The 26,351-nt window shown below is 37.5% G+C and overlaps 1 protein-coding gene across 5 annotated transcripts in view; it reads left to right on the forward strand.

Moving 5' to 3' along the window:
• The window catches only part of TFCP2 (transcription factor CP2), a 53,230-nt gene extending 30,708 nt beyond the window's left edge, over window positions 1–22,522 (forward strand). Inside the window, exons 2-15 of one of the 5 annotated variants that reach the window (XM_061416071.1) lie at window positions 5,143–5,294; window positions 5,855–5,931; window positions 6,818–6,923; window positions 8,752–8,858; window positions 9,918–10,070; window positions 10,782–10,892; window positions 12,580–12,668; window positions 14,557–14,605; window positions 14,969–15,062; window positions 15,921–16,011; window positions 17,874–17,995; window positions 18,435–18,577; window positions 20,207–20,258; window positions 21,089–22,522. In XM_061416071.1, the coding sequence (XP_061272055.1) occupies window positions 5,143–5,294; window positions 5,855–5,931; window positions 6,818–6,923; window positions 8,752–8,858; window positions 9,918–10,070; window positions 10,782–10,892; window positions 12,580–12,668; window positions 14,557–14,605; window positions 14,969–15,062; window positions 15,921–16,011; window positions 17,874–17,995; window positions 18,435–18,577; window positions 20,207–20,258; window positions 21,089–21,123 (1,381 nt within the window). In that variant the 3' untranslated portion in view covers window positions 21,124–22,522. Of the gene's footprint in view, window positions 1–5,142; window positions 5,295–5,854; window positions 5,932–6,817; window positions 6,924–8,751; window positions 8,859–9,917; window positions 10,071–10,781; window positions 10,893–12,579; window positions 12,669–14,556; window positions 14,606–14,968; window positions 15,063–15,920; window positions 16,012–17,873; window positions 17,996–18,434; window positions 18,578–20,206; window positions 20,259–21,085 lie in introns of all 5 variants that reach the window. The other 4 variants (XM_061416072.1, XM_061416070.1, XM_061416074.1 and 1 more) reach the window with 4 other exon arrangements.
• Window positions 22,523–26,351: the final 3,829 nt, after the last annotated feature.

Below are 26,351 nucleotides of genomic sequence, written 5' to 3' on the forward strand. Positions count from 1 at the left end.
AACATCTTTTATCACTTGTGACAGAGGGCTCTTACAAGAAAGTTAGCTGATTTCACCATTACTCAGTAGTTAGGGCATCTCACTGGCTTCATAGTAAAACTTTCAGGGCCATCTCTCCTTGCAAGGTGTCCTCCCTTATCTGCCCTTCCATCCTTCCCATACATCCAAGGAAATCATTCTGCTGTCCTCTCCTCTTTAAAAGTGTCATAGCCAGTTATTTTGGAGAAGGCAATGGCACCCCACTCCAGTACTCTTGCCTGGAAAATCCCATAGACAGAGGAGCCTGGTGGGCTGCAGTCTTTGGGGTCGCTGAGAGTCAGACACAGCTGAGAGACTTCACTTTCACTTTCCACTTTCATGCATTGGAGAAGGAAATGGCAACCCACTCCAGTGTTCTTGCCTGGAGAATCCCAGGGACGGGGGAGCCTGGTGGGCTGACATCTATGGGGTCACACAGAGTCGGACACGACTAAAGCGACTTAGCAGCAGCAGCAGCCAGTTATTTACTGGATACTTTTTTCCTTTTTATTTATTTATTTATTTTTACTTTTTTTCTTTTGAAGCTGACCTCAGGGTGTATAGTCTTTTCAGTTCTTGTCCTTTCATGCTGTAACTAACATAGGAATACTGGCATGTTTTCTTTCATATTTTCTTTTCATCATGATGGAGTCTAAAGTATTATAAATAGGGAAGTTAGCCGTTCATGGCATCTTATTGTCCCAAGTTAGTTTCTAATTTCCTTAGTTGCTATGGACACCTTTCTGTTTACCTTTCTTACCCAAGGTAGAGCTCACCAAACCTCTTCCTCTCTTTGCTCCAGGCTCTCTAGAAGAGGGTTCAGGAACTGGCAGGGCTGAGGGAGAAGGTTAAACTGTAGGTGTGCACTAGTAGAGACCATTCGGAGGCTGCCTTATCTCAAAAGGGTAATTTATACTTCAGGGGACCATGAAGCAGCTCTTCATGGAATCCCAGTTACAAACAGGAAAGATCATACCTAATACTGTTTCTGTTCCTCAGTGACTTCCAATCAGATGCTTTCTGCTAGGCCTCTACACTCAGGGGTGGTTTTTTACTTAGTGGCACACATTTTTAACATGCAATCAACTTTAGCAGGTAAGGTTTCTGTATCCTTACATTTAATCAGCGATACTATGAAATGTTGAGAATTCAAAAATGATCAGAATATATTAGGACTGGAATATTCTGGAGAATGCAGGCAAATAAACAAAGATATAAATCATGTCAACAAGTATTTCAACACACCAAGGAGAAGTTATTCCCTTTAAACAGCTCATGTTTCATTGGGATGAATTAAGTATATGAGGCAGAGAAGACAATAAAATGCTAAATTGGTAACAACCACTTAGAGTTCACTAGAGTTGGTTTTCCAAAGCTGCACTCAGTCAGAGAAGGAACAGACTTCTGTATTTCAAAATTGTTTCCTGCTGAATTGTTATTGTTGTGGGATAAGTGGGGGCCTAGAGCTGTGTTTATCAGTGACCTTTAGCCTTCACTTCTAAGAATGTGGAGCTGAATGGATTCTTGCTCCCACAGCAGAGTAAAAGCAGCTCAGTGTGGCAAGAACATGAGTGATTATATTCAAGGATTTTAGATTTTAAAATCTCTAATGAGAGAGTATTTGGTTTGGCTGTACTGTTTTGAGTTGATTTTAGGGGTAGCAGTTTTCGAATTCTAGCCTCAATTGACAGCCCTTTGCTTAGTCACGAGGGGCTAATGTGTAATGTATAATGTGTAATGCCGCATTATACTGAGAAGACTAGAAACTATTGTTATATATTAACCTTACTAGGCACTGATAACTTGAGAGGAACAAAACAACACAACCACCCTATGTTCATAGTTTTTCAGCTGTTGCTATGTTGCAAAATCTGATTGGCCTTGATTCTTGGTAATCATCAGTCATCTTTCAAGAAATCATCAGGTATGATGCATTTGGGGATGATAAGGCAGCTAAGTTTTCTGAAGACTGACGTCATGTTTCTTAATTTTGCTTTATTTTCCATACTGTTTGCTGTGGGAGCTTCCTCATTTTCCCGAGAAGAAGAACTGGGACAGAGTACTTTTCTAGAAACCCCAGTGCGTCTACGTTTTATATTATCATCTCAAGGGTACCATAGTACATCTCACCTGACAAATTAATATGGACAGAAAGGATTCCTTGCCTTCTCCACCCTTAACACCATGGCGTGAACAAGGCACACACACCTCCAGACCAGAGGAAAAGCAAAGCACACTTTGTTTTTCTTGCCTTTGAAATTATTTTTAGCTGTAAGAAACCTGTGTTTCATGAATACTGGTTTGCATCTCGGCTTCCTGGATTCAACTCATAATGCATATAGCCTTGCTAAACATTAGATGTCAGTTGAAAGAGAAATTTCCTTCTTTTCTAACCCTCCTTTTTCTTCTTTAGCATTTGTACCATCAAATTTCTATTATACTATGTGTATTCTTGGATCTTGCTTGTTTTATATTCCAGTAAGACTTATGATGTTTATGTGATTTGCATGATTATAGTCATTTTTCTATAAATGATTATTTTTGCCTGAATGTAATAATTTTATAATCTAATGTTTGGGAATAATGGAGGCTGCTGAGGGATATAGGTACACATAAGGAATTGCCTTTTCATCTGTGCTTAGTAAAGTTGATATTGATCTCTTTTTTATAATATAAGCATAATATTTAAATTATAGGTAAAAGTTTGAGTGTGTTTCATTTTGAATGTGGAGAATGTTGATAAGTCATTGCATCCCTGACCTCTAACCTTTTAGTTTCAAGGGTTTACATTATGTGTCTTTTACCTTTCTTTTATATGTGCAAGTACACTGTGGCCTATACATATTTTTCTATTAAGAAAACTTTATTATAGAAAATTTCAAACATATATTAAGAAAATAATGATTTTGTACATATCTTCTTGTACACATCCCCCAGCTTTAAATATTTTGTATTATGACTCTTTTATAGATTCTTTACTATCAGCACCACCTGGGAAGCCCCTACCGTTTCATCCTCTACTTACTCTTTTTTTTTTTTTTTAGTAAAATTTATATATGTTAAAATGAATTTCAGCTGTACTTTACAACTATGTAATCCATATACCGAACATAACATAGAACACTTTTATAGTCTAGAAAGTTCACTGGTATACCTTCACAGTTGATCCCTACCCTGGTAGGAAGTCACTGTACTTTTAAATTTTGCTTGTTTTAAAACATCATATATCATCCATTATATTGATATATTCTTTTTTCTGATTTCTTTGGTTGAATATCGCATCTGTGAGATTGAACCATGTTGTTGAATTCCTTGTTTTGCTGAGTAGTATTATGTGAGTATACTGCAGTTTGTATTAATATATCCATTTTCTTAGTTATGAACATTTGGATTCCTTCCAGATTTTGCTTGTATGCTATGGATATCTATGTGTAAGTCTTTGGCTGTTCTTATACTTTCATTTCTCTTGGATAAATACCTATGGGTAGAATTGCTGGATCAAGGGGCCAATGCATGTTTACTCTTGTAAGAGACTGCCTACCATTTTTCTAAAGTGGTTTCATCATTTTACATTCCTACTGGCAAAGGATGAGAGTTCTAGTTGCTCCACATCCTTGCCAATACTTGGGTTCTCCTTCCTCTTCATTTTAGCTGTTCTAGTGAGTGTATGTACATAGTCTTTAAATTAAAATACATTTTATTTTGAGAATTTTGTGGCATGTCTTGAGATAATAGAAAATGTTCTTTAATTTGATTCAGCTCTTAAAATCCTTTTAAAGTTTGATCTGTACTGAATGCTGATCACAACAGTTGATCTCCAGGGCCCAGGATATTCTTTCTCACTAACCATGGCTAGAGGTTCTAAGGGAAAATTATTGGTAATCTTTTACACCCATTTTAGCCCCTTATTATTTCCGAAATACTTTCTTGTATGTTTATTCTTGACAGCAGATGTGGTTCCCATTTTATAGATGAAGCGATGAACACTCAAAAGAACTTGCCTAAGATTTGCCCAAGGGTTTTAGAGACTGAAACCCAGGACTTCTAACTTGGTCCCTTACTGTTTAGGACATGAGAAGGAGTTCAGTTCAGTTCAGTCGCGTCCAACTCTTTGCCACCCCGTGAATCGCAGCACGCCAGGCCTCCTTGTCCATCACCAACTCCCAGAGTCTACCCAAACTCATGTCCATCGAGTCGGTGATGCCATCCAGCCATCTCATCCTCTGTCGTCCCCTTCTCCTCCTGCCCCCAATCCCTCACAGTATCAGGGTCTTTTCCGATGAGTCAGCTCTTCACGTGAGGTGGCCAAAGTATTGGAGTTTCAGCTTCAATATCAGTCCTTCCAATGAACACCCAGAACTGATCTCCTTTAGGATGGACTGGTTGGATCTCCTTGCAGTCCAAGGGACTCTCAAGAGTCTTCTCCAACACCACAGTTCAAAAGCATCAATTCTTCGGCACTCAGCTTTCTTCACAGTCCAACTCTCACATCCATACATGACCACTGGAAAAACCGTAGCCTTGACTAGACAAACCTTTGTTGGCAAAGTAAAGGAGTAACATACTAGAATTCATCAGATATGTGTGTTTGCATATAAGAAGCTTTTTCTTGGAGGAGTTTGCTGGTAGGGATATCTCCATGTTAGTTGTATTCCATGGAGTGTGAGCTGACCTTGAAATATGTACTGGTCATTGATTTGTGCTTTTCATTTGGTTTCTTGGAATTTTGATTCTTGTTTAAATCCTTACAGTAGATGAGCTGATGTGCTTATAAAAATACTGTAGTTTGCCTTTCTGAGAACAAATACATCACTGAGAGTTCTAAATTGACATTTTGGAACCCTGCATACAGTTTTCAGAGCCGTTTTAGGAACCCCTGTCTGTGATTTCTAGAAACGCTCTTTGGACACTTAAGTGATTTTTAGCAGTGAATGTCTGTCACTGCCCACATTGTTGGGGTCAGAGGGATATCCCAGCAGGTCACCTGAGCTGGATGGTTAGAAAGAAACTTCACGGTGAGTAATGTTTGTGGTTTTTGAAAGCAAACTGCAGTTAAAGGTTTCAGTATAAATCTGCTTTTACACCATTGTCAGATGTTAAAGTAAGGCATTTGTTTTATTTTAGTGATGTCCTTGCACTGCCCATTTTTAAGCAAGAAGAATCAAGTTTGCCTCCAGATAATGAGAATAAAATCCTCCCTTTTCAATATGTGCTTTGTGCTGCCACCTCTCCAGCAGTGAAACTCCATGATGAAACTCTGACGTATCTCAATCAAGGTTAGATGTGGTCTTACTCATTAGTATTATTCATAGACCTACTGGATTTGTGATATTTAATTAGGTACACTTAAGTGTAAAAAAACTATACCTTTCTAGTGTGACCTATTACAGTCAAAAACTTACTTTAGAAATTTGAGTTTCAGTGTTGTATTTGATAAATATTCCTGGTTTCCTTCTTCTACCTGCCCATGTTTGGTTCTAACCTCCCCTTTTCTAATCCCTGTTCCCTGAACATCTGTTTGTTACTGTCTGAGAAGTCTTACTGTATCCAGCTCTTTTATTTACCAGTTGTGTGACCTTGGACAAGTTGATTAGACTCTACATTTCAGTTTCCTTATATGTGAAACTGAAATTGATAATACCTTAGAGAGTTGTATCAATTAAGTGATATAATTTATGAAAAACATTTAGCATTGTGCTTAGCATATAGTAAAGGATTATAGTTATTACTAATAATGTTACACTCTTGTGTATTCAGACAACTGAATTTTATTCTTTTTGAATCTTGGGAAGTTAACCTATGATAAATATAATATATAGTTACTTTTTCCTTCTAGGACAGTCTTATGAAATCCGAATGCTAGACAATAGGAAACTTGGAGAACTTCCAGAAATTAATGGCAAATTGGTGAAGGTAAAAGAAAACAAGTACTGACCCTTTTTGGATTAATATTTTTTCTTTCCTAAGGGGCTTGGTGGTAATCTCTCACCTACTATAGTTTGTTGGCAGAGTGGTAAACTGCTGTGTTATTTCTTAGGGGCCAGAATGAACCCACCTATTCACCTGGATTTTTCAGAGCTGCCGAAAGAGAAAACTTAGCATACCAGGCCTGGAGAGTCTCATGACTCAGTGATGTTCTTTTTGGGTGGAATAAAGTAGCCTCCTTGAGATCTTTAGAGAAGTTCCAGTGTGTCTTTGGATACTTGGTCTAGTAGCAAGGAAACCAGGAGCTACTGTTGATGAATAGCAGTTTTCTTAGTCTGGACTGATAGTAATGAACACAGTATAATTGAGATGGAGGAGTCTGGTCAGCTGCTGTAGAAGATGATATAAGAGAGATGTCAACAGGCATGTCCACAGAGTAAGTAACAAAAGGAAAGCTGATGGAAGCAGCCCCTGCTACCCTCAATGTTTACAGGTTGTGTGGTGGGTTAGCAAGCAAGGACTTGGTGAGGATTTCATATACATCTAAAGAACTGAGCCAGACATTGCATGGTAACAGTGGACACATGTATTAATGCTTCCAGTGGGAGTTCTTTATGCCTAGTTACCAATCAGGGCTGATGTTTAAGCCAAGTTTTAGTTATGGTACTAGTTAACTATGAGGATTATATTTGAGCAATTATAAAGTTTGCCTGGAAATATAGAATGGTATGGGTTTTAAAGTAAAACAGGTCTCAAGAAAAATAATTTTAGGTTGTGTCTGGAGGCCAGCTGGGGGTGACTCCTGCTAGTTTTCTTTGTCAGCACTGATTTTTAAGGGATCCTGTTATCATTTGATTTTGTTGCTTCCTTTCAGAGTATATTCCGTGTTGTGTTCCACGACAGACGGCTACAGTACACCGAACATCAGCAGCTGGAGGGCTGGAGGTGGAACCGACCTGGAGATAGAATTCTTGACATAGGTAAGTTAAGAGAATCCATTGCTTAGAAATGCCTTTAACTATGGTCTGTGAATTGGTTTTCTTTACTTGATATTTGCCTTGACTTACAATGCTCCAGGGGCTCAATTAACATGAACTAAGCATAAAATATTACTGGTGTAAAGATTTCAAAATTCAAGTTGAAAGTGTAGACACTTCAGTTCTGTAACAACTGCATCCATTACTAAAGAGTGCTTTTTGTTTTTGTTTTTTAATTTAGTTGTGGTAAAATATACATAACATAAAATTTACCGTTTTAACCATTTTTAAGTATACAGTTCAGTTGCATGAAGTACATGCCCATTGTTGCATAAGCCATCACTACCATCCATCTCTACAATTTTTTTCATCTCGCAAAACTGAAACTCTGTACCCATGAAACAACCATTTCTCATTCCTTCCTCTCCCCAGCCCCTGGCAACCACCATTCTACTTTTTATCTGTATGAATTTAACTGCTGTAGGTGCCTCATATAAATGGAATCATTATTTGTCTTTTTGTGCCTGGGTTATTTCAGTCAGCATAACCCTCAAGATTCATACATACAGTAGCAAGTGTTACAGTTTCCTTCTCTTTGGGAACACTTATACACTGTTGTGGAAATTAAGTTGGTATAGCCACTGTGGAAAACAGGATGGAGGTTTCTCTGAAAGCTAAAAATAGAACTATCATATGACCTAATATTTCCACTCCTGGGTGTATATCCAAAAGAACCAAAAACACCAATTCAAAAAGATACATGCACCACAGCGTTCATAGCAGCATTGTTTACAGTTGCCAAGATGTGTGCACAACCTAAGTGTCCATCAGCAGTTAAATGGATAAAGAAGATGTGATACACACACACACACACACACACACACACACACATATACATCCAAGCTCTACAGTGTTAGCCTCTCTTCGTGAATATACTTTTAGTTCTGGCATCTGTCCTTGATCTCTTATTGGTTATTATCTCCTATTGGTAAACATAGTTGCTAAACAGACATAAGTATTACTAATTTTATCTGAGAAAACACTGGTTCTCCTACAGGTATCTTGATATCCATTTGATAAACTGACTTTAGGATAAATCCAACACAGCTGATAGTGTGGAGTGGGACCCACGTAATGCTTTCTTGTTTGAATCATTGATATTAAAACAGTAGAGAAGTTATAGCACAGTTATAATAACAAATATTAGCTGGCCTTATCCCTCAATTTGAATTATTAATAGCAGTCAGGGAATAATATTTAAATACATGCCATATGGAACAGAAAGTTCTAAAGGCCATTCATTTTCCTCCCCTCTTGAATATAAGTTGTGTCATCCTATTATAGGATTCTTTGATGACTTCATGAGTCAGCTGTTATGTTAAATTTACCCACTTATATTTGTGATGCAGTGTTTTCTGTCTTTATTCGGACACTCTGCTTTATCCTTCTATAACAATCCTCTTAGTTTTTCTCTAGCAGTAACATTGCCCTTAAAACTGTAAGTGAAGCAGATTGTAAATTAAATTTTTCATGACACTAAACCCAGTGCGTAAACTAAATTTATCTTTAAGTAGAATTCTGGCAAATTAAAAGGAAACTACTCATAAATTGTCTTATTTTAAAAACTTTTTAAAGTGGAAAAAAGATGCTCAGAAGGAAAGTACTTAGGTCAATTTTAGCTCTAATTGAACTCTTTTTTGGCAAAAAAAAAAGTTGAGGGTGTATACACAGAAGTCTTGGTAATTCAGGACCAATGATAGAAGAATCGGTGCTTTCTTGTTTAAACCCAGTGGCACCCAGAATTGTTCAATGATCACCATTTATTTCTCAGATATCCCAATGTCTGTGGGTATAATCGATCCTAGGGCTAACCCAAACCAACTAAACACAGTGGAGTTCCTGTGGGACCCTGCGAAAAGGACGTCTGTGTTTATTCAGGTAAGACGCTGTGGACAGGGCTCCAGTTTTGCAAAGGATTCAGGTAAGACACTGTGGACAGGGCTCCAGTTTTGAAAAGGATACCTTACCACCAGTTTGGTCCTTAAAGGATAAAAATGTATTAAATTTGAAATCTTTCCAGGGTTGCAACCTGTAAACCCCTAAACAAATGCAGACTTCTCAACATGTGAAAGCAAAGAGGAGTTTCTGAGTTGCTCTTCTAATTTCCCCAATTTATTTATTTGTTTCTCTCAAAAATACTTGCTAATGCATGCATAATATTTTATTCTTGAGATAAACTTGCCTAACAGTTGTCTAGCATTGAGATTATCCTCATTTTTCAGTACTACCAAAGAAGTTATTTTGAACATCTTCATAATTAGAATCTGATTTGCATATCTGATTATGTCCTTTGGGTAGACTGCCTGAAAACTCATATTTGTAATAATGATAGCCAGTAGTTTATTGAGTGCTTCTCATCAGATAGTCATTGTGTTAACACTTTTTACCCATGATTTTAAGACTTTCAACAAGAATCCTGTGGAGTAAGAATATTCCTTGAGTCTTAGATAAGTTAATAACTTACCCAGGCAGGTATTTGGTCAACCAGGGCTCCACTATGAAGATTTGTCAAGATCTTGGACTTTATGCAGTAGCCTAGCAAACAGTTTTCTTCCCATTGCTCATGAGCTTTCATATTTACTATTCTCCCAGCATGGATGGTGCCTCTGTTTTCTAAAATCTACCATAAATTTCAGGAAAGTTTCATTAACAGAAACCATTTCTCTTCTATGTTAACTCTGTCTTTTCTGAAATAATTAATGAATTCCTCAGAGCAGCTTTTTGTTAACATTAGACCTGTACAATTACTTTGTTTGCATTTGTAAATCATTGAAGTTTTCCTCATTTCCTCATGAGAGTATAAATTCTTCATGATCAGAAAGAGAGTGTAAGGTTTTTTTGTAGGTGTTTAAAGGTTTTGCTGTTGCCCTAAAATGTTGCTGACTGGTTTGGCTCCTAATAGTACTGAAACCTGGCTGGATGGTATATTCTTTTCAGGTGCATTGTATTAGCACAGAGTTCACCATGAGGAAACATGGTGGTGAGAAGGGAGTGCCATTTCGAGTACAAATTGATACCTTCAAGGAGAATGAGAACGGGGAGTATACTGAGCACTTACACTCAGCCAGCTGCCAGATCAAAGTCTTCAAGGTATTCCTGGGCTTTGCGCTGGTCCTTGGACTTTTTTTCCTTGTCTTTCATTTGCAACATTAGTCACCAAGTGAGAAAGTCAGCTTGTCTCTTTTCAAAAACTATGAAAGCCCAGCCTAAATTGGAGTTACTGAAATAAGTACTGAGCTGCCCAGTAAAGAAGTTTAAATAGGGATGGTGGGAGAAGGGGAACTTGGAAAAGGGATTGTAGGGATATCATATGGATAAATACCTTCTCATTGCAAGATTCATTAACATGAAAGTATTTGGAGCATGACATGAAGTCCCCCTGTACCACTCTTACCCTGACCCCCCCAACCTCTCCCCAGAGGTAACCAGTGTCAATAATTTCATATGTATTCTAATTCACTTCTGTGCTCTTATGTACACATGTACATAGATATACACGTATTTTCCTTTCTTTGAAACATAAACAGAATTGTATTGTATGAATTGTTTTGAAGCTTGCTTTTTTCATAACTATGTGCTTTAGAGATTTTTCCATGTCCGAAGCTATAGATCTCGTACTTGCCTTCAATTCCATTACACATTTAAATATCCCATTTTCAGACTTAGATTTAATGATGGATCTTGTCTTTACCTCATTGTATATACCTTTTTGTCTCACAAGTGATTATTCTAAGTTTGTAGAAGTAATGTTGAATCGAAGTGTGAGTACTTGAATTTAAAATGGAGTATTTCTCCTTTCAGCCCAAAGGTGCAGACCGAAAACAAAAAACAGATAGGGAGAAAATGGAGAAACGAACACCTCATGAGAAGGAGAAATACCAACCTTCCTATGAGACGACTATACTCACAGAGGTAAAAGGATTTCTTTGGGTGACAGTTTCAATCAGTACTTTTTACTCTTAAAAGAAATAGCCAATTATTTTGTAATGTACTATTAACCCTTGAATAACACAGGTTTGAACTGCATGGGTCTATTTATACATAGTTTTTTTTTCCCTGCTAAATATGTATTAATATTAAGGGTTCTCTGGTGGCACAGTAGTAAAGAATCCCTCTGCTGACGCAAGAGACTTGGGTTCGATCCCTGGGTCGGGAAGATTCCCCTGGAGGAGGAAATGACTACCCACTCCAGTATTCTTGCCTAGAAAATTCCATGGACAGAGGAGCCTGGCAGGCTACAGTCCATCGGGTTGTGAAGAGTCAAACGTGACAGCACACAGCTGTGGGCTACAGTACTACATGGTTTGCAGTTGAATACAGGGTGCAGATGCAGAGGACTGACTATCAAGTTATACCCAGGTTTTTGACTGTGGAAAAGGAGATGGTGCCCCTAACACCTATATTGCTCAAGGGTCAGTTGTATACATATTATCATTACGTTGTATACCTAAACTAATATTATAGATATGTCAGTTATATTTCAATTAAAAAAAAATAGAAGAAACATCACTTCTAGTCTGATCAAAACTTATTTGTCCTCTTAGTTGTGAGGACTTATGAGGAATTAAGATTTACTAATCAAGATGTGCTTTTGAGGGACTTCTCTGCCAGTTCAGTGGTTAAGACTCCATGCTCCTGATTCGGGGGGACAGGTTCAATACCTGATTGGAGAACTAAGATCCTACATGCCGCACAGTATGGCCAAAAAAAAAAGGTGTGCTATTCGACAAATGAATTTATCTACAAAACAGAAATAGTTACAGATGTAGAAAACAAACTTATGTTACCAGGGGATCAGGATCAGGAAGGGAAGGATAAATTGGGAGACTGGGATTGACATATACACACTGTGCTGTGCTGTACTTAGTCGCTCAGTCGTGTCTGACTCTTTGTGACCCATGGACTGTAGCCCACCAGTCCATGGGGAGTCTCCAGGCAAGAACACCAGAGTGGGTTGCCATGCCCTTCTCCAGACTTATACATACTACTATATATAAAATAGATAACCGATAAGGACCTACTATATAGCACAGAGAACTTACTCAATACTCTTTAATGGCCTATATGGGAAAAGAATCTAAAAAAAGAGTAGATATATGGTATATGTATAACTGATTCACTTTGCTGTACATCTGAAACTATTATCACATTGTAAATCAACTCTGTGTGTGTGCGCATGTGTGTGAGCATGCTTAGTCTCATCCAACTCTTTTCAACCCCATAGACTGTAGCCCGCCAGGCTCCTCTGTCCATGGAATTTTCCAGGCAGGAATACTGGAGTGTATGACAAAACCAATACAATATTGTAAAGTAATTAGCCTCCAATTAAAATAAATAAATTAAAAAAAAACATGTAGTTGAATTAAAAAAAAAAAAAAAAGAATACTGGAGTGGGTTGCCGTCTCCTCCTCCAGAGTATCTTCCCAACCCAGGAATTGAACCTGCACTCTCTTGCGTCTCCTGCATTGATAGGTGTATTCTTTACCACTGTACCACCTGGGAATCCGAAAAAAAAAAAAGATGGGCTATTTAAGTAACAGTGTTTTGGTGGAACTCTAGAGTCATGTACTTTCTGCATCTAAATTGCCTTTGTTTTTAGTGTTCTCCATGGCCTGAGATCACATATGTCAATAATTCCCCATCACCTGGCTTCAACAGTTCCCATAGCAGTTTTTCTCTTGGTGAAGGGTAAGTCTAGAAAGTGCAATTAGCTTGTGTTTGTCCTAAAAATATATTATTTCATTATGTCTCCATAAGCAAAATCTTTGCAAATCAGTAAGAACTTCTATTTGGTCAGTCTTTGATGGAATTATATATTAACTGAGGTTTGGATTATTATTATTATTATTCAAAAGAGACTAAGTTTTATGTGGCCTTCCCCCACCCCACCCCATTATTTTATTTATTTATTGGTCATGCCACAAGACTTACAGGATTTAAGTTCCTCAACCAGAGATTGAACCCAGGCCTCTGGACCTCCAGGGAATTCCCTTCTCTCCACTCTTAGAAAATAGCATTATGGTCAGTGTTTAGTGATTTGCGGACTGATTTTCTGGACTTTTCCCTTCTTCCTCTTACTGTTTATCTTGAGGTTATTTCACTTCCTGATTATAGCATGGTCATTGGGAACTGAAACACAGTTGTACAGACACTAAAATCTGTTTGGTTACTTATTTAAAAATGGTCCTAACACCTAGTTTATTATAAATCTTTGATAATTGGGAGAAGAAGGTAAAGGTGAGAGCGCAAATGAAGTTTTGGAATTATCTATGGGATTTATTTAGTCTTGCCTTATTGTCTTTATTATCACAGATAATTGAAAGTTGGCATAGATGCCTACTCCAGTTAAAAAAAAGTTGTCTTATAGTCCCAGCATTCAACACATTTTCTACATAGGCCATATTGAAATTTGAAATAGGTTGTGAAATGTGTGACTAGCTTGATTGTAATGTTTGCTTTTGAGTTTGTTTAGGCTCTGGGTTCATGCTGCTTCTGAAAGTATTTAATTAAGATAACTTAGAGAATTCCCTGGTGGTCCAGTGGTCGGGACTCCACACTTGCACTGCAGGGGGCACGGGTTCAGTCCCTGGCAGGGAACTAGGATCCCCAGGCTGTGCAGCACAGCCAAAAAAAGGCGGGGACAGTTAGCTAAAATATTCAAAATGCAACTAACAATTAAAACTAGATAGCAGTTGCAGAAGGAGTAGATAGATAACTAAGGCCCTAAGATAAGTTGATTACTAAATTTGAATTTTGCAGCAAAGGCCAACATTTTTAAATAGAGAAAGTTATTTTTTGAAAGAAAAATCTGTTACCACCCTATGGATTATACTTATAGAGAATTTAAAATATTATGCAAAACTTAAGAGTTCTAAAATTTTCTCTTTGTCATGTAGTTCAATATTAGGCTCTAATTTTTCTCCCATAAAAGAAGTAAGCATTAGGGAAGAGGGACAAACTACTGAGAAAAAGAAGTGTAGGGAAAACTCAAGGGTGTGGAGATAGCCCTTGGATAACAAATTAGCACTAATTTTTGAAGCTTTTAAAAAAGTAATTATTAAGTGTTTATTACTTAATAAACTTACTTAAAAATATATACTTAAAAAATATATATACTTTAAAAATATACTTATTATTAAGTATAAAAGTATATGATGACATTTTATTGTATACTTTTTATTCTAATTTTTCTTGAATCTATTTGTGTATATTTATATGCTTCACATAGTAGTAATATATTGATTACTTTTATATTTTGATATTTTTAGTTTATGGTCTAATAAACTTATGTTAGTATTGTTTATGCCATAATTTAATCAGTCCCAACTTACTGGATTTTTTTTTTTCAATTTCTTCAATAATAAAAAATGACATAGTTTCTACTGCTCCCCACCCCAAAGTCTTTATGCTAAAATAATAGATGATAGAAATGTTGGATCCAAGAGTTAAGAATGTTTTATGAGATAGTACAAATTCCTGTAAATCTCTACCTTTAAGACTTACAATGATGCAGAGTGAGATGACAAACCCTACTACGTTTCATGGACTCATCCTTTCATTTTAAATGTTTCTTTAGAAATGGTTCACCAAACCACCAGCCAGAGCCACCCCCTCCAGTCACAGATGTAAGTCCAAAGTTAAATGTCAGTTACTGGCCATGTCTAATAATACTTTGGTGACTGTGTGATTCAGTAGAAATTCCCAACTTTTAGAGAGTATTATTCATTCTTTCACTAAGAAAACTAAGCAAACATTAAATTTTGACTAAGAACCAGATACTGTGCTGTATTTAAGGAACTTTCGGTCTAGTGGGGAGGATAAAGATGGAATTTCATGGATATCTTGCATGGTTAGAGAAAGAAAACCTGACGTATAAACAGCTTCCGAGCAAACTCCGTCTGAATGTGGGTGTATTTGGCTGTTGTAATGTTTACCTTTTTAAAGTTGAGTCTGTTTAGTAACCAAAAAAAATACTTTCCCTTTTTCAGAACCTCTTGCCAACAACCACACCTCAGGAGGCTCAGCAGTGGTTGCATCGAAACCGTTTCTCCACGTTCACGAGGCTTTTTACAAACTTCTCAGGTTAAATTTGCTTGTCCTTTGTTTTGCCAGCATGGGATTTCTTTTATACTTTAGGAATTCCTGATATTCCTGTGTTATTGGGGGAGGAAGAGGCGGCTCTTAATGCATTTTTCTGATTAAATGAATTCCATTGAACTCTTCAGATTTTCTCACCAGCTGCAACTGTGCTGTGAAATACTCAAAAAGAAAACCCTCTTAAACTCATTTAGAAATATTTATTCTATACAATACCTTTAAAATATATTATCCATACAGTATTTTATCAAGGAGCATTGCAGGTAGTCTGAAATTCCCCCCCTGATATTACTATATTTTCTTTGCACTTTTCACTTTTATTTAGCATCATCTCCGTAGTACCACGTATGGTAGGAATATATAAATAGATAAGGCATAGTTCCTGTTCAGTCACCATCTAGTATCAAAGAAAATCCAAATCAAAATAAAACCTTGAAATAAGGAAAACAAATAGTTGTGATGCATTAGATAAATGTAGACAAAGTGAAGCATTTGGAGAAGCGTCTGGAGTTAGGAAACATGTGTGATGCGTGAGGTAAATTTTGAGGGCTGAGGAGGAATCTGTTAGTCAGACAGCAGAAGAATATTTTAGGCAGGAGGAACAACTTACTTATTAGGCATGGTCAGTATAATGAAAGCATAGGGTTGAATGAGTAAGTTAATTGGGTCGGAATTGAGAAGGGAGAGGATGCAGAGGCCAGGTCATGGAAGGCTTTATATACCATGCAAGAGATTATGACTATAGCTTACTGGTAATGAGGTATCCTTGTAAGAGTCCATTTTAAAAGTCATTAACGAAGAGAATCTTTGCCTTTATCACCCATTTGCTTATATTTATTCCAGGAGCAGATTTATTGAAACTAACTAGAGATGATGTGATTCAAATCTGTGGCCCTGCAGATGGAATCAGACTTTTTAATGCATTAAAAGGCCGGTATGTAATTAGTGTTAAAATATCAGTGGGGTCGGATTCCAAATGGATTTGGATTCAGGGACTCTTCACAGTACTCTTTGTGCAGCTAAATACATCTTGTCAAAACATTCTATTTGAATTCCAGCTGTGTGCCAAATAAAGATGAAAATTATCTTTTCCTGTACTTGATCCAAGAAATTCCTCACGATATTTCATTTTTCATTTCCAGGTAGTTTTTTTCATTTAATTAAATATTCATTGTCCCTATTATGAGCCATTAGGCTTTGGTGATACATCGATGAGCTTTCTGGAGAGAGAGAGATAAAGATGATATACAATAAGTATTTTGAATAGTAATAAGTGTTTTAAAGAAAAATAAACAAATAAAAACAAAGTTGTAGCTTGTAGAGTACTCAGAATATAGTCAGGGAAGACCTTTCTTCAGAGGGGATATTTAAACTGAGTTATGAGAAGGATGGAAGCTTTGGAGTCATAAGGGAAGAGGGTTTTATGCAGAAGAAACAGCAGGTACAAAGGTCCTGAACTCAGTTTTACTAGAGAAGAGATCATTCTTAGGTTTTGGCAGGAATTCATGGAATGTCTGCTTAATACAGAGTAAGAGTAATGCCTGAGAGTAATTAAGCAGAGTGATTAATGTCTGCTTAATTTCAAGTCTCTGTTTGGGATTTACAATTTAAAGTAGGTAGTAGTAATATTGGCACCCCACTCCAGCACTTTTGCCTGGAAAATCCCATGGATGGAGGAGCCTGGTAGGCTGCAGTCCATGGGGTCGAGAAGGGTCAGACACGACTGAGCGACTTCACTTTCACTTTTCACTTTCATGCATTGGAGAAGGAAATGGCAACCCACTCCAGTGTTCTTGCCTGGAGAATCCCAGGGACAGGGGAGCCTGGTGGGCTGCCGTCTATAGGGTCGCACAGAGTCAGACACGACTGAAGTTACCTAGCAGCAGCAGTAGTAATATTGATGGGAAAAAAATACAGGTCAGTGCCATAGAACCAAATCAGTGACTAAATAATGAACTAAGATTATGAAGTATTTTTGTTTATTATTAAAGATATTAAATCAAGTTGGAAACTTTTAAGCAAAGAGGTGAAATTCAAGGGTTGATTACTAGGCAAAAAAGAATGGATCATTCATTTTTAAATGTATTATTTTCAGAGCATTTAGAAGTAGGAAGGAATAAGGTGATCAGAGCAAGAGGTGATTCAGTATGGTTGCCTATGAAGAAAGAACAGAAAGGCTAAAGCTGACTAGGAGACAGTCATGAGGGAAATGAGATTTTCTAGTCTGTGCCTGGAGAATCCCAGGGACGGTGGAGCCTGGTGGGCTGCTGTCTATGGGGTCGCACAGAGTCGGACACGACTGAAGCGACTTAGCAGCAGCAGCAGTCTGTGGCATTGGTGCTCTTAAGTAAAAGGTATATCTTTGAACCTTAAAAAACAGTGGCTCACACATACTGAATCCTTCTAACCTTTACATCAGAGGTTACAAACTCAATGACTACAGAGGCCACGTGTAAATGAGTGACAGTCAACCCTAGGATGTACTGAAGAATGCATGTGAACCATGCCTGTGGGACAGCTGATTGGATTTTGTTTTGAAGAATGAGGACCTTGGATTTTTCAAGGAAAACCAAAGATTCAGAGGTTGATGATGCCTTCTGTCGGAATGAATTCAGTTAGACACACACACACACCCCAGTGAGGAGTAATAATTCATAGCAAATGAGCTACACTGGTCCAAGGGCTGCCAGTTTTCAACCTGTGCTGTATAGTATTAATGTAGACACAAAGGTTCTTCTGTAAAATGTGCTCACCATGAGAAATGTGACTAATAGTTTTTTTTTTTCTCCTCCTTAGGATGGTGCGCCCAAGGCTAACCATTTATGTTTGTCAGGAATCCTTGCAGCTAAGGGAGCAGCAGCAACAGCAGCAGAATCAGCAGAAGCATGAGGATGGAGACTCAAATGGTACTTTCTTCGGTAGGTTGTTCTGGACAGGCCAGGACAGATATGAAGAAAAACGAAGAGATGACTTACGAACGTGTGTGATGGGAATTTATCAGGCAGCAGAGTCAGTATTTGCTAAAAGTAATGGTAATTGCTCTAATGTTTATTGAGTTCCTAATGTACACCAGGCACTATTCTCAGCACTTTTACAGGTTTTAATTTTTACGACTGGTGTCTCCTTGTTGCAATAGATTTTATTGTTCTTCCCCAACATTTAGGTGAGGAAAATGAGGCTTAGGGATGTTAAGTAACTTGCCCTAGGTCGCACAGCTAGCAAGTGATTGAGCTGGGATTTCCATTCAGGCAGTCTGCTTCTGCATCCTTTAGAAAAAGTGGGCCTTTGTAGTGATCAGATTGCCTTTAAGAGCAGAGAAACTCTGTGCTGACTGTCTTTGCTTTCTCCCTCTTGCAGTTTACCATGCCATCTACCTAGAAGAACTGACAGCTGTTGAACTGACAGAAAAAATTGCTCAGCTTTTCAGCATTTCCCCTTGCCAGATCAGCCAGATCTACAAGCAGGGGCCAACAGGCATCCATGTGCTCATTAGCGATGAGGTAGATTGCTAGCACAGCTGAATCACCAGATGACAGTGATCTGTCTGCGCATATGATGGGAGCAGGAGCTGTTCCATGGGGGCAGCATGCTCTGTTTTCCAAGACAAGACGTTTTCAAACATTTTTGTTTGTTTACCTCCTAAGATAATTTTTTAAAAACGGCGTATCCCCTTGTACATTTTTAGATTGACTTAATAGTTTTTGTTTTAAATTTAAATAGTGGCAAAAAAAGTGCCCATTTTGGGGAGTATTATAGGACATATAAAAATGAAATGATTGCTTCACTTTTCTAACTATGTTTCATGTAACCTGAATGCAAGAGTAATTTAATACCACTGTCATCTGTTTAAAAAAATACATGAATATACTTTTTTAACAGAATATTTGTATCATTTCTTTGTTTTCTTAAGCTGATATTTTCATTCACTTTCCCCATAGAATTTCATCTTACCATAGTCTACTTTTATGCTTGAATATCTTTTATTAGTTTTTCCTACTGTATTTCTTTGAAACAAAAACTTGTTTCAGTGAAAATTTAAAATTATCTGTTCTGGATAGAATTATCGCCATAATTGTACAATTGATTAAAACAACATAAATGTATTATATATTTTGATAAGTAATTGTTAAACATTAAGAAAAAACTTATTAAAAGTACATCTAGGTAGTTCCCTGGTGACCTCATGGTTAGGATTCCAGGCTTTCACTGCCAAGGCCTGGTTCAATCCCTGGTCCAGGGACCACAAGTCATGTAACTTGGCCAAAAATAAATAAACACAATGAAAGTGCATATATTAATGAGATGGATGAGATTAACTGATTCCTTACCCATTCTCCCAGACACAATTAATTTATAGATAAATACTGCCTATTGATTGCTAGAATGGAATAGAGTTCAACATCAATTCCATCCTGTTTTTTTTCCCCTAGATAAGAAATACTGTGGAATCTGATTCACATAAATTGATAGATAGGAATGGATGAAGTTTGCTATAATAGCATTGCTGGATTTTTTTTTTTAACTTCTGGGTTATGTGCCAGAAATTACATAGTGATGGTATCAAAAATTTTTTTGAATCATCTGTCACTTGACAATTTGTGGTTATGTCACTCTTCAAGTCTGGTGAAAGAATTGAAAACTTCATGGCTCCAGGACTATATCACCCAGTCATTCTAGTTCTCATTTGCAATTACACTTTTGCATGCTGAAGGCTTTTATAGCCTAGGGCAGTACATCTCCATAAGATCTCAGGAGGTGAAACTCTTGCCTTTACTTTATAAAATGGGGAAAAGGCGTTTGAAAAGGGAAGTGAGAAAGGAAAACAAGAGGTTCTCAGGTGGTTTTAGGAGAGAACAGACATAGATGTTTAATTCCTCCCATATGGGCCTGTCTGGATCTATGTGCCCCTTGGAAAGTCCCGGGGTTAACCCAGGAAAATGCATTCTCGAACTTTAAGAAAGCTGTTTCAGAGTGTTTAGCTTTTAAAGCTTTTGAAAACTAAACAGGAGAGAAAACAAAGCAAAGGATTGTTTTTCATTTATATCTAGTATAATGAAAATCCACATAGGCAAAATAAATACAGCAAACCAAGGTTTTTAATAACCAGCAAAATTTCCTTGTTTTTTCAGATGATACAGAACTTTCAGGAAGAAGCCTGTTTTATTCTGGACACAATGAAAGGTAATAAAAAGTAAGATAAATGCCTTTTTCGAAGGAGTCTGAGCATTTTTTAAAATAGTAATTCTTTGAGGAGAGAGGGAAAATATGAACCACCATATTTGAGATAAAGAATGTGACATTATTGGAGATTATTTCTTTATATGAATTGGCTTCTTGCCATTGTCAGAGTAGACAAAGTGTGACTTTCTGCCATCAACTTTTACCTTCCATGGACAAGTGATGAAATTGAGGCAAAATGTTGTTTTTCTAGTGTATATTTGTTACATGTATTCTGTGATAATTAATAAGTATACTACACTTTGTCCTCCTGTTTTTTCTTTCTCTAAAGAACCTTCAGTTCAGTCAGTTCAGTCACTCAGTCGTGTCCGACTCTTTGCAACCCCAAGAATCGCAGCACACCAGGCCTCCCTGTCCATCACCAACTCCCGGAGTTCACTCAGACTCACATCCATCGAGTCAGTGATGCCATCCAGCCATCTCATCCTCTGTCATCCCCTTCTCCTCTTGCCCCCAATCCCTCCCAGCATCAGAGTCTTTTCCAATGAGTCAACTCTTCGCATGAGGTGGCCAAAGTACTGGAGTTTCAGCTTTAGCATCATTCCTTCCAAAGAAATCCCAGGGCTGATATCCTTCAGAATGGACTGGTTGGATCTCCTTGCAGTCCAAGGGACTCTCAAGAGTCTTCTCCAACACCACAGTTCAAAAGCATCAATTCTTCGGCACTCAGCCTTCTTCACAGTCCAACTCTCACATCCATACATGACCACTGGAAAAACCATAGTGTTTTGGAGGTGACTAAAGATGATTCTTTTTTCTTTTTCTTACAGCAGAAACCAATGATAGCTATCATATCATACTGAAGTAGATGTGGCTGCTGCTTCGTTCACCTATGGGAAATTCTCCTCTTGGAGGGGATCACAAATGGAGATTTGAACGGCTGTAGCAACCTGACCTGTCTAAGTGGGGGAGTCAGAGGCATAGGCAGAACCCCAGCCATCTATGTTGGGGCACACATGGATTTCTGCCTGACATGCATTTCTGCAACTGTTTCTTAGTTAACATTTCTGGATTCTGTTGTTGTTGAATATCAATAGAAACTCCACATCATTTAGGGTGTGTGTGTAGGGCATAATGATGATGAGAATTGTGTGAGTTTAATGGAAAGATGTTAAATTTTGTGGTATGCAGCCCATGTAATTTTTTTTTCTAACATAAAAGCAAACATCTATATTCCATAAGACTAGATCCTCAATCTTTTTTGCCTGTGAAAACTTTATCAAAGAAGAGAAATGTGGAGAAAGAACAAAATTCTTCTTTTAATTCCCCCCTAATTCAATGACGAATAGTAATTTTGGCTAACATTTATTGCACATTTAGTTGTGCCAGGCAGTGTGATAAGTTCTTTAAATGGATTATCTTGTTTAAATCCTCTTAATAACCCCATATGAAGTAGGTAATGATGATCCCTAATTGAAGATAAGGAAATGGAGACACAGAGCGGCTGAGGAGCTTGCTGAGTAACAGGCAGCTGGTAGATAGTGACATGAAGCGCAGACCCAGGCGGGCTGGCTCGTGTTCACTGCTGTGACTGCCCCCTCACAGTCCTCTGTGCGTGCCATCATTTCTTACTGTGGCTCCCCTGGTGAATCACACGTAACAGTGAGCAAGAATTGACAGAGTAACACCCAAAGGGACAAACCACACCTAAATAACGACGAACCAATCAAGAGCTACAAAAAATGAAAACACAGACACTTTCAAAGCATCATTAGTTGTCAGATTCACAGAATTTAAGGCAGTGAAAACCAGGGACTATCTGTTATTCCCCACATTCACTATTCTTGAATGACCTCAAACTATTTATTAATGAGTTAGACTAACCTCTGCTTTCTCTTTCCCCTCTGCCTCTTGTCTTGGGATAGGAAGTTCTCTTACTCATGTAGCGTTCTTTTATATAAGCTTTACAATTCATCCCCACCCCATTCACATTTTTCCCATAAACTTTAGTTCTTCTGATTGTAATTGTGTGCGCTTGTGTGTGTGCATGTGTAAGACTGTGGGTCCTTTTTTCACATGTAAAGTTTTATCCAGAAATCCCTCTACATGTTATGCTGAGGTGAAAAACAATAATGTTCAAAAGATTCTGTATTGGATTTGGATCTGTGTGTGTGTGTGTGTGTGTATTTTTAAGCATTTGATAAAGTTTAAATGTTTTTATACAGAGATTTTTGTTGTTGTTCATTAAAATCAACCTGCCAAATGGTCTTGATTTCTTTTGATTTGAAAGAAATTGAAAATTTTGAAATTGGAAAATTAAAGTCAAATGACCTTATTTAAAATTGACCTGGACAGCTTGACATATTAGGCCGAAATACTTTTTTAGTGACTGATTACTGGATGTCTGTATTTTTCTTTGGAGGGGGACATTTCTAATTGTATTATGTTCCTAAGACTGGTTCTCAGCCTCAAGGGAGTCAGCTGTCTCCCCAGCAGGCTAATTTTTATTTTTATTTATTTATTTATTCCAGTCCTCTGAATGTTAGGCTGGGAGGATTGGACTTTTAAGGTCCTTTCTAAATCTGAATCTGTGACTCTTGTTTACTGTAAATGATACACAGAATTCTATTAATATATTTACTATAAATTTTATACTTGTTAATTTTTACTTGGAGTTAGAGGATTTTTTAAGAGTAGTTCTCAGATTTATATAGAGATGAATTTATATGTTTGTAATCATAGGTCTTCAAATTAACTAGGACATCTCTTAGGCTTTCTTTAGCTCCAAAAAAAATATTTGTAGTGCCAATGCTGTATAAGTGGTAAGAATTGGTACAGTGATAGAACATTGTAAGTATTCAGTTTCCTTTAAAAATTTTCATTTCTTCACTATCGATCTTTTCAATTAAATGAAAAATTTAAACTAGCTTTTTCATAATGAAAGTAATACACAAATTGATAAATTCAACAATAAAGAAATTCTACTTATAATAACTATTATAACTTATGATAAAGTATAACTTTTTCTACTTATGTCCTAGTCCCACTCTATAGAGGTAGTCATTGCAAAAAGTTCCTCTCTCAAACACACAAACACACACACATATGCAGATAGGCTCATGTAGTATTAATGGTCTGCAGTTTTCTTTTTTGTGTTTAACATGTCTTGAACATCTTTCTATATTAAAATTTATAGTTTGACATCATTCTTTTGAAAAATGGCCATTCCCTATGAATGGCATTTAGGCTAAGTCCATTTAAGCATATATTCTAATAATTTTTTGCATTTATTTCTAAGATACTTTCCAAGGAATAAAGTTGGCTGGATTTTACCTCTTTAACCATGTGATAGTTGGTATTTAAAATAAAGAAGATGGTTTAATATTTCCAGTAGAGTGAGGCTATATAAGAAGGAGAAGGGTTAGACTTTAGACCCTCCTGAGAACTGTAATAGCATCCTATTTGACTTAGCATTGTCTGTACCGTCCCCTTGAAGTGTAATAGGTTCCATCCAGAAGAATCTATAGTATAAAGACTTTGATAGTTAAAAGGGAGATATTGGAAAGTAAAAGGATCATTGCAGAATTCTTATGGATTGAATACCAGTCACGACATAAAATGTGATTACTAAGTAATGAGGTCCCATATTATGCCCCAAGGATAAGAACATTTGCCCACATAAATGATTTAAGAAGCCATTTAAAGGGAGCGGAAATGGAGGTTGTCATTTTGTCTGGAGAGAGATTACAATATGACAAATACAAGACAACTAGAGTCTGAGAGACCTGAGAAAGTGAGGTCCTCATGACGGGGTGGATGTGATTCCTGGAAGTCTGGCACCGTCAGGCACTGGATACACTATGAGGGGCAGAGCACGATCTGACCACTGTGAGTTGGAGGAGCAAGGGGAAGCTTGGCAAGTGGAGAAGGCTTGGCATAATGTCTTAGGCCTAATGAAAGAATGTTCTGAAAACCCTTTGTATCCCCAAGTGTTCTGAGAAAGTCTTTTGTATAGGGTTGCTGCAGAGATTTGGGCTGTCTTCAAACTTCCATGAAGTACTGGCTGAAGCTTCAGCATTTAGTTTTGAAAGTAACACAAATTTCAGATGCAGATATTTTAAGTCAGGACTGAGTTTTTCCTTCTCCACTAAAGCTTTTTTCTCTGGCCAATACCTAATAATTCCAGGTAACTTGGGACCCAAGAGCTCAAACTGAACCTTTGTATCATTTTTCTGGATTTTTAGTTGGCTTTCTTGGCTACGGATGATTCCTCTATGGCAATCTGATCTGTTATGGCCTCTGCTGGTCTGTTTTGAAAACTCCAGCCTCACCAGGAATGGCACAAATGCTCCCATCTAGCTGTATCTTTTTACTGATATATAAAACAGTCCTATTTCATTCTTCTGCTTCTCCTAAAAACTGCTCATATTTTCTCAGTTGTGAGCTAAGGTTTTTCCTGCTAAAATATATTTATTTTTATTTGTGATTAAATTTTTGTTTCATTATACAAACTCCAAGACTTAAATGAGGAAGAAAGATGCTCTACGTGATGTGAGGTTAATGGCATCAGTACTTGTTTTCTGTTCTATTACTACTTTATTTCTCCTCCTTGCTTCTTTTAATGACCTTTTACCTTTGACCTTAAACTCCCATCTATTTCTACTTCCTCCCTTTTTCCTCATCTTTCCTCTTCACTTCCAGATTTCTTCTATATTTTTCTTTATGAATACTGGCCTGTTCAACAAATTAATTTGGAAATTACAACTAAATATAGCATTTGCATTCTCAAGTTCAGAGATGTAAAAGTTGTTTATGGGCTTCCCTGGTGGCCCAGTGGTATAGAATCTGCCTACCAATGTAGGAGATGTGGGTTCAATCCCTGATCTGGGAAGATCCCACATGCTGTGGAGCAACTAAGTCCTTGCACCACAACTAAAGCCTGTGCTCCAGAGCTGGGGAGACGCAACTGCTGAGCCCACTCGCCCTAGAGCTTGTGCTCCATAGCACGAGAAGCCACGATGAGCGGCCTGTGCACTGCAACTAGAGAGTAACCTCCCCTCACCACAATTAGAGAAAAGCCAGAGCAACGCTGAAGACCCAACACAGCCAACTTAAAAAAAAAAGTTGCATATGAATTACAATTTTCAGCTGGATTAATATCAATTATAAGAGAACTTGGTATTTAAAAAATACTAATGTGTTACTTACTATGTGCTATGCTGTGCTTAGTTGCTCAGTCATGTCCAACTCTTTGCAACCCCATGGACTATAGCCTGCCAGGCTCCTCTGTCCATGGGATTCTCCAGGCAAGAATACTGGAGCGGGTTGCCATATGCCCTCTAGGGGCTCTTCCCAACCTAGGGATCAAATCCAGGTCTCCTGCATTGCAGGCAGATTCTGTACCGTCTGAGCCACCAAGGAAGCCCTCAGGAGGTAAACAGCAATCTGCAGTGATTAAAATGAGGAATGTGTACCTCACCCAAACAGTACTATTTTGTATTATGTGGAATCTGTGGGGACATGAGTAATAACCTAGGTTTATTCTGTTCTGTGGATCTGTGTTTTTGTGTATTTGTGTAAGGTGAGGTACACATTCCTCATTTTAATCACTGCAGACTGCTGTTTTCTTTGAGTTCTTTTTTTTTTTTAATCACTGAATCGCCAGTGAATTCTCTCTTTCTGAATTCTAATGTCTAATTTTTCATTTAAGGGTTTAATTAATATCTTTCCTTAGACATCTGTATAACTTTGCTTGAGCCTTTCATTCACCTTTTTTAGGTTTATTAAGCTTGACTTCTCTAAATTCATCCTTGCACTCTAGCTCCTCAAAAATGGTTATTTTGCTTTATTAATAGATTTTTGTGTGTCTTACACACTTATGTACATCAATTCGTGAGTGTCTTTTTTGAAACTTTCCTTGATAAAACATACAGCTGCTTCTTGTTTGTGCTTTTCAATTGCTATGGCCCTGTCTTTCTCCCAGATTTGCTCTACTGATCTCTTTTGGTTAGTGTGGAATTAGTCTCAAAGGTGCCTGTCTCTCTAGATCTGGATTCTAATTAAATGTAAATTAGTAAAGTAACATACAGCCTCAGG

Source organism: Bos javanicus, chromosome 5, assembly GCF_032452875.1.
Source record: "Bos javanicus breed banteng chromosome 5, ARS-OSU_banteng_1.0, whole genome shotgun sequence".
Taxonomy (NCBI): domain Eukaryota; kingdom Metazoa; phylum Chordata; class Mammalia; order Artiodactyla; family Bovidae; genus Bos; species Bos javanicus.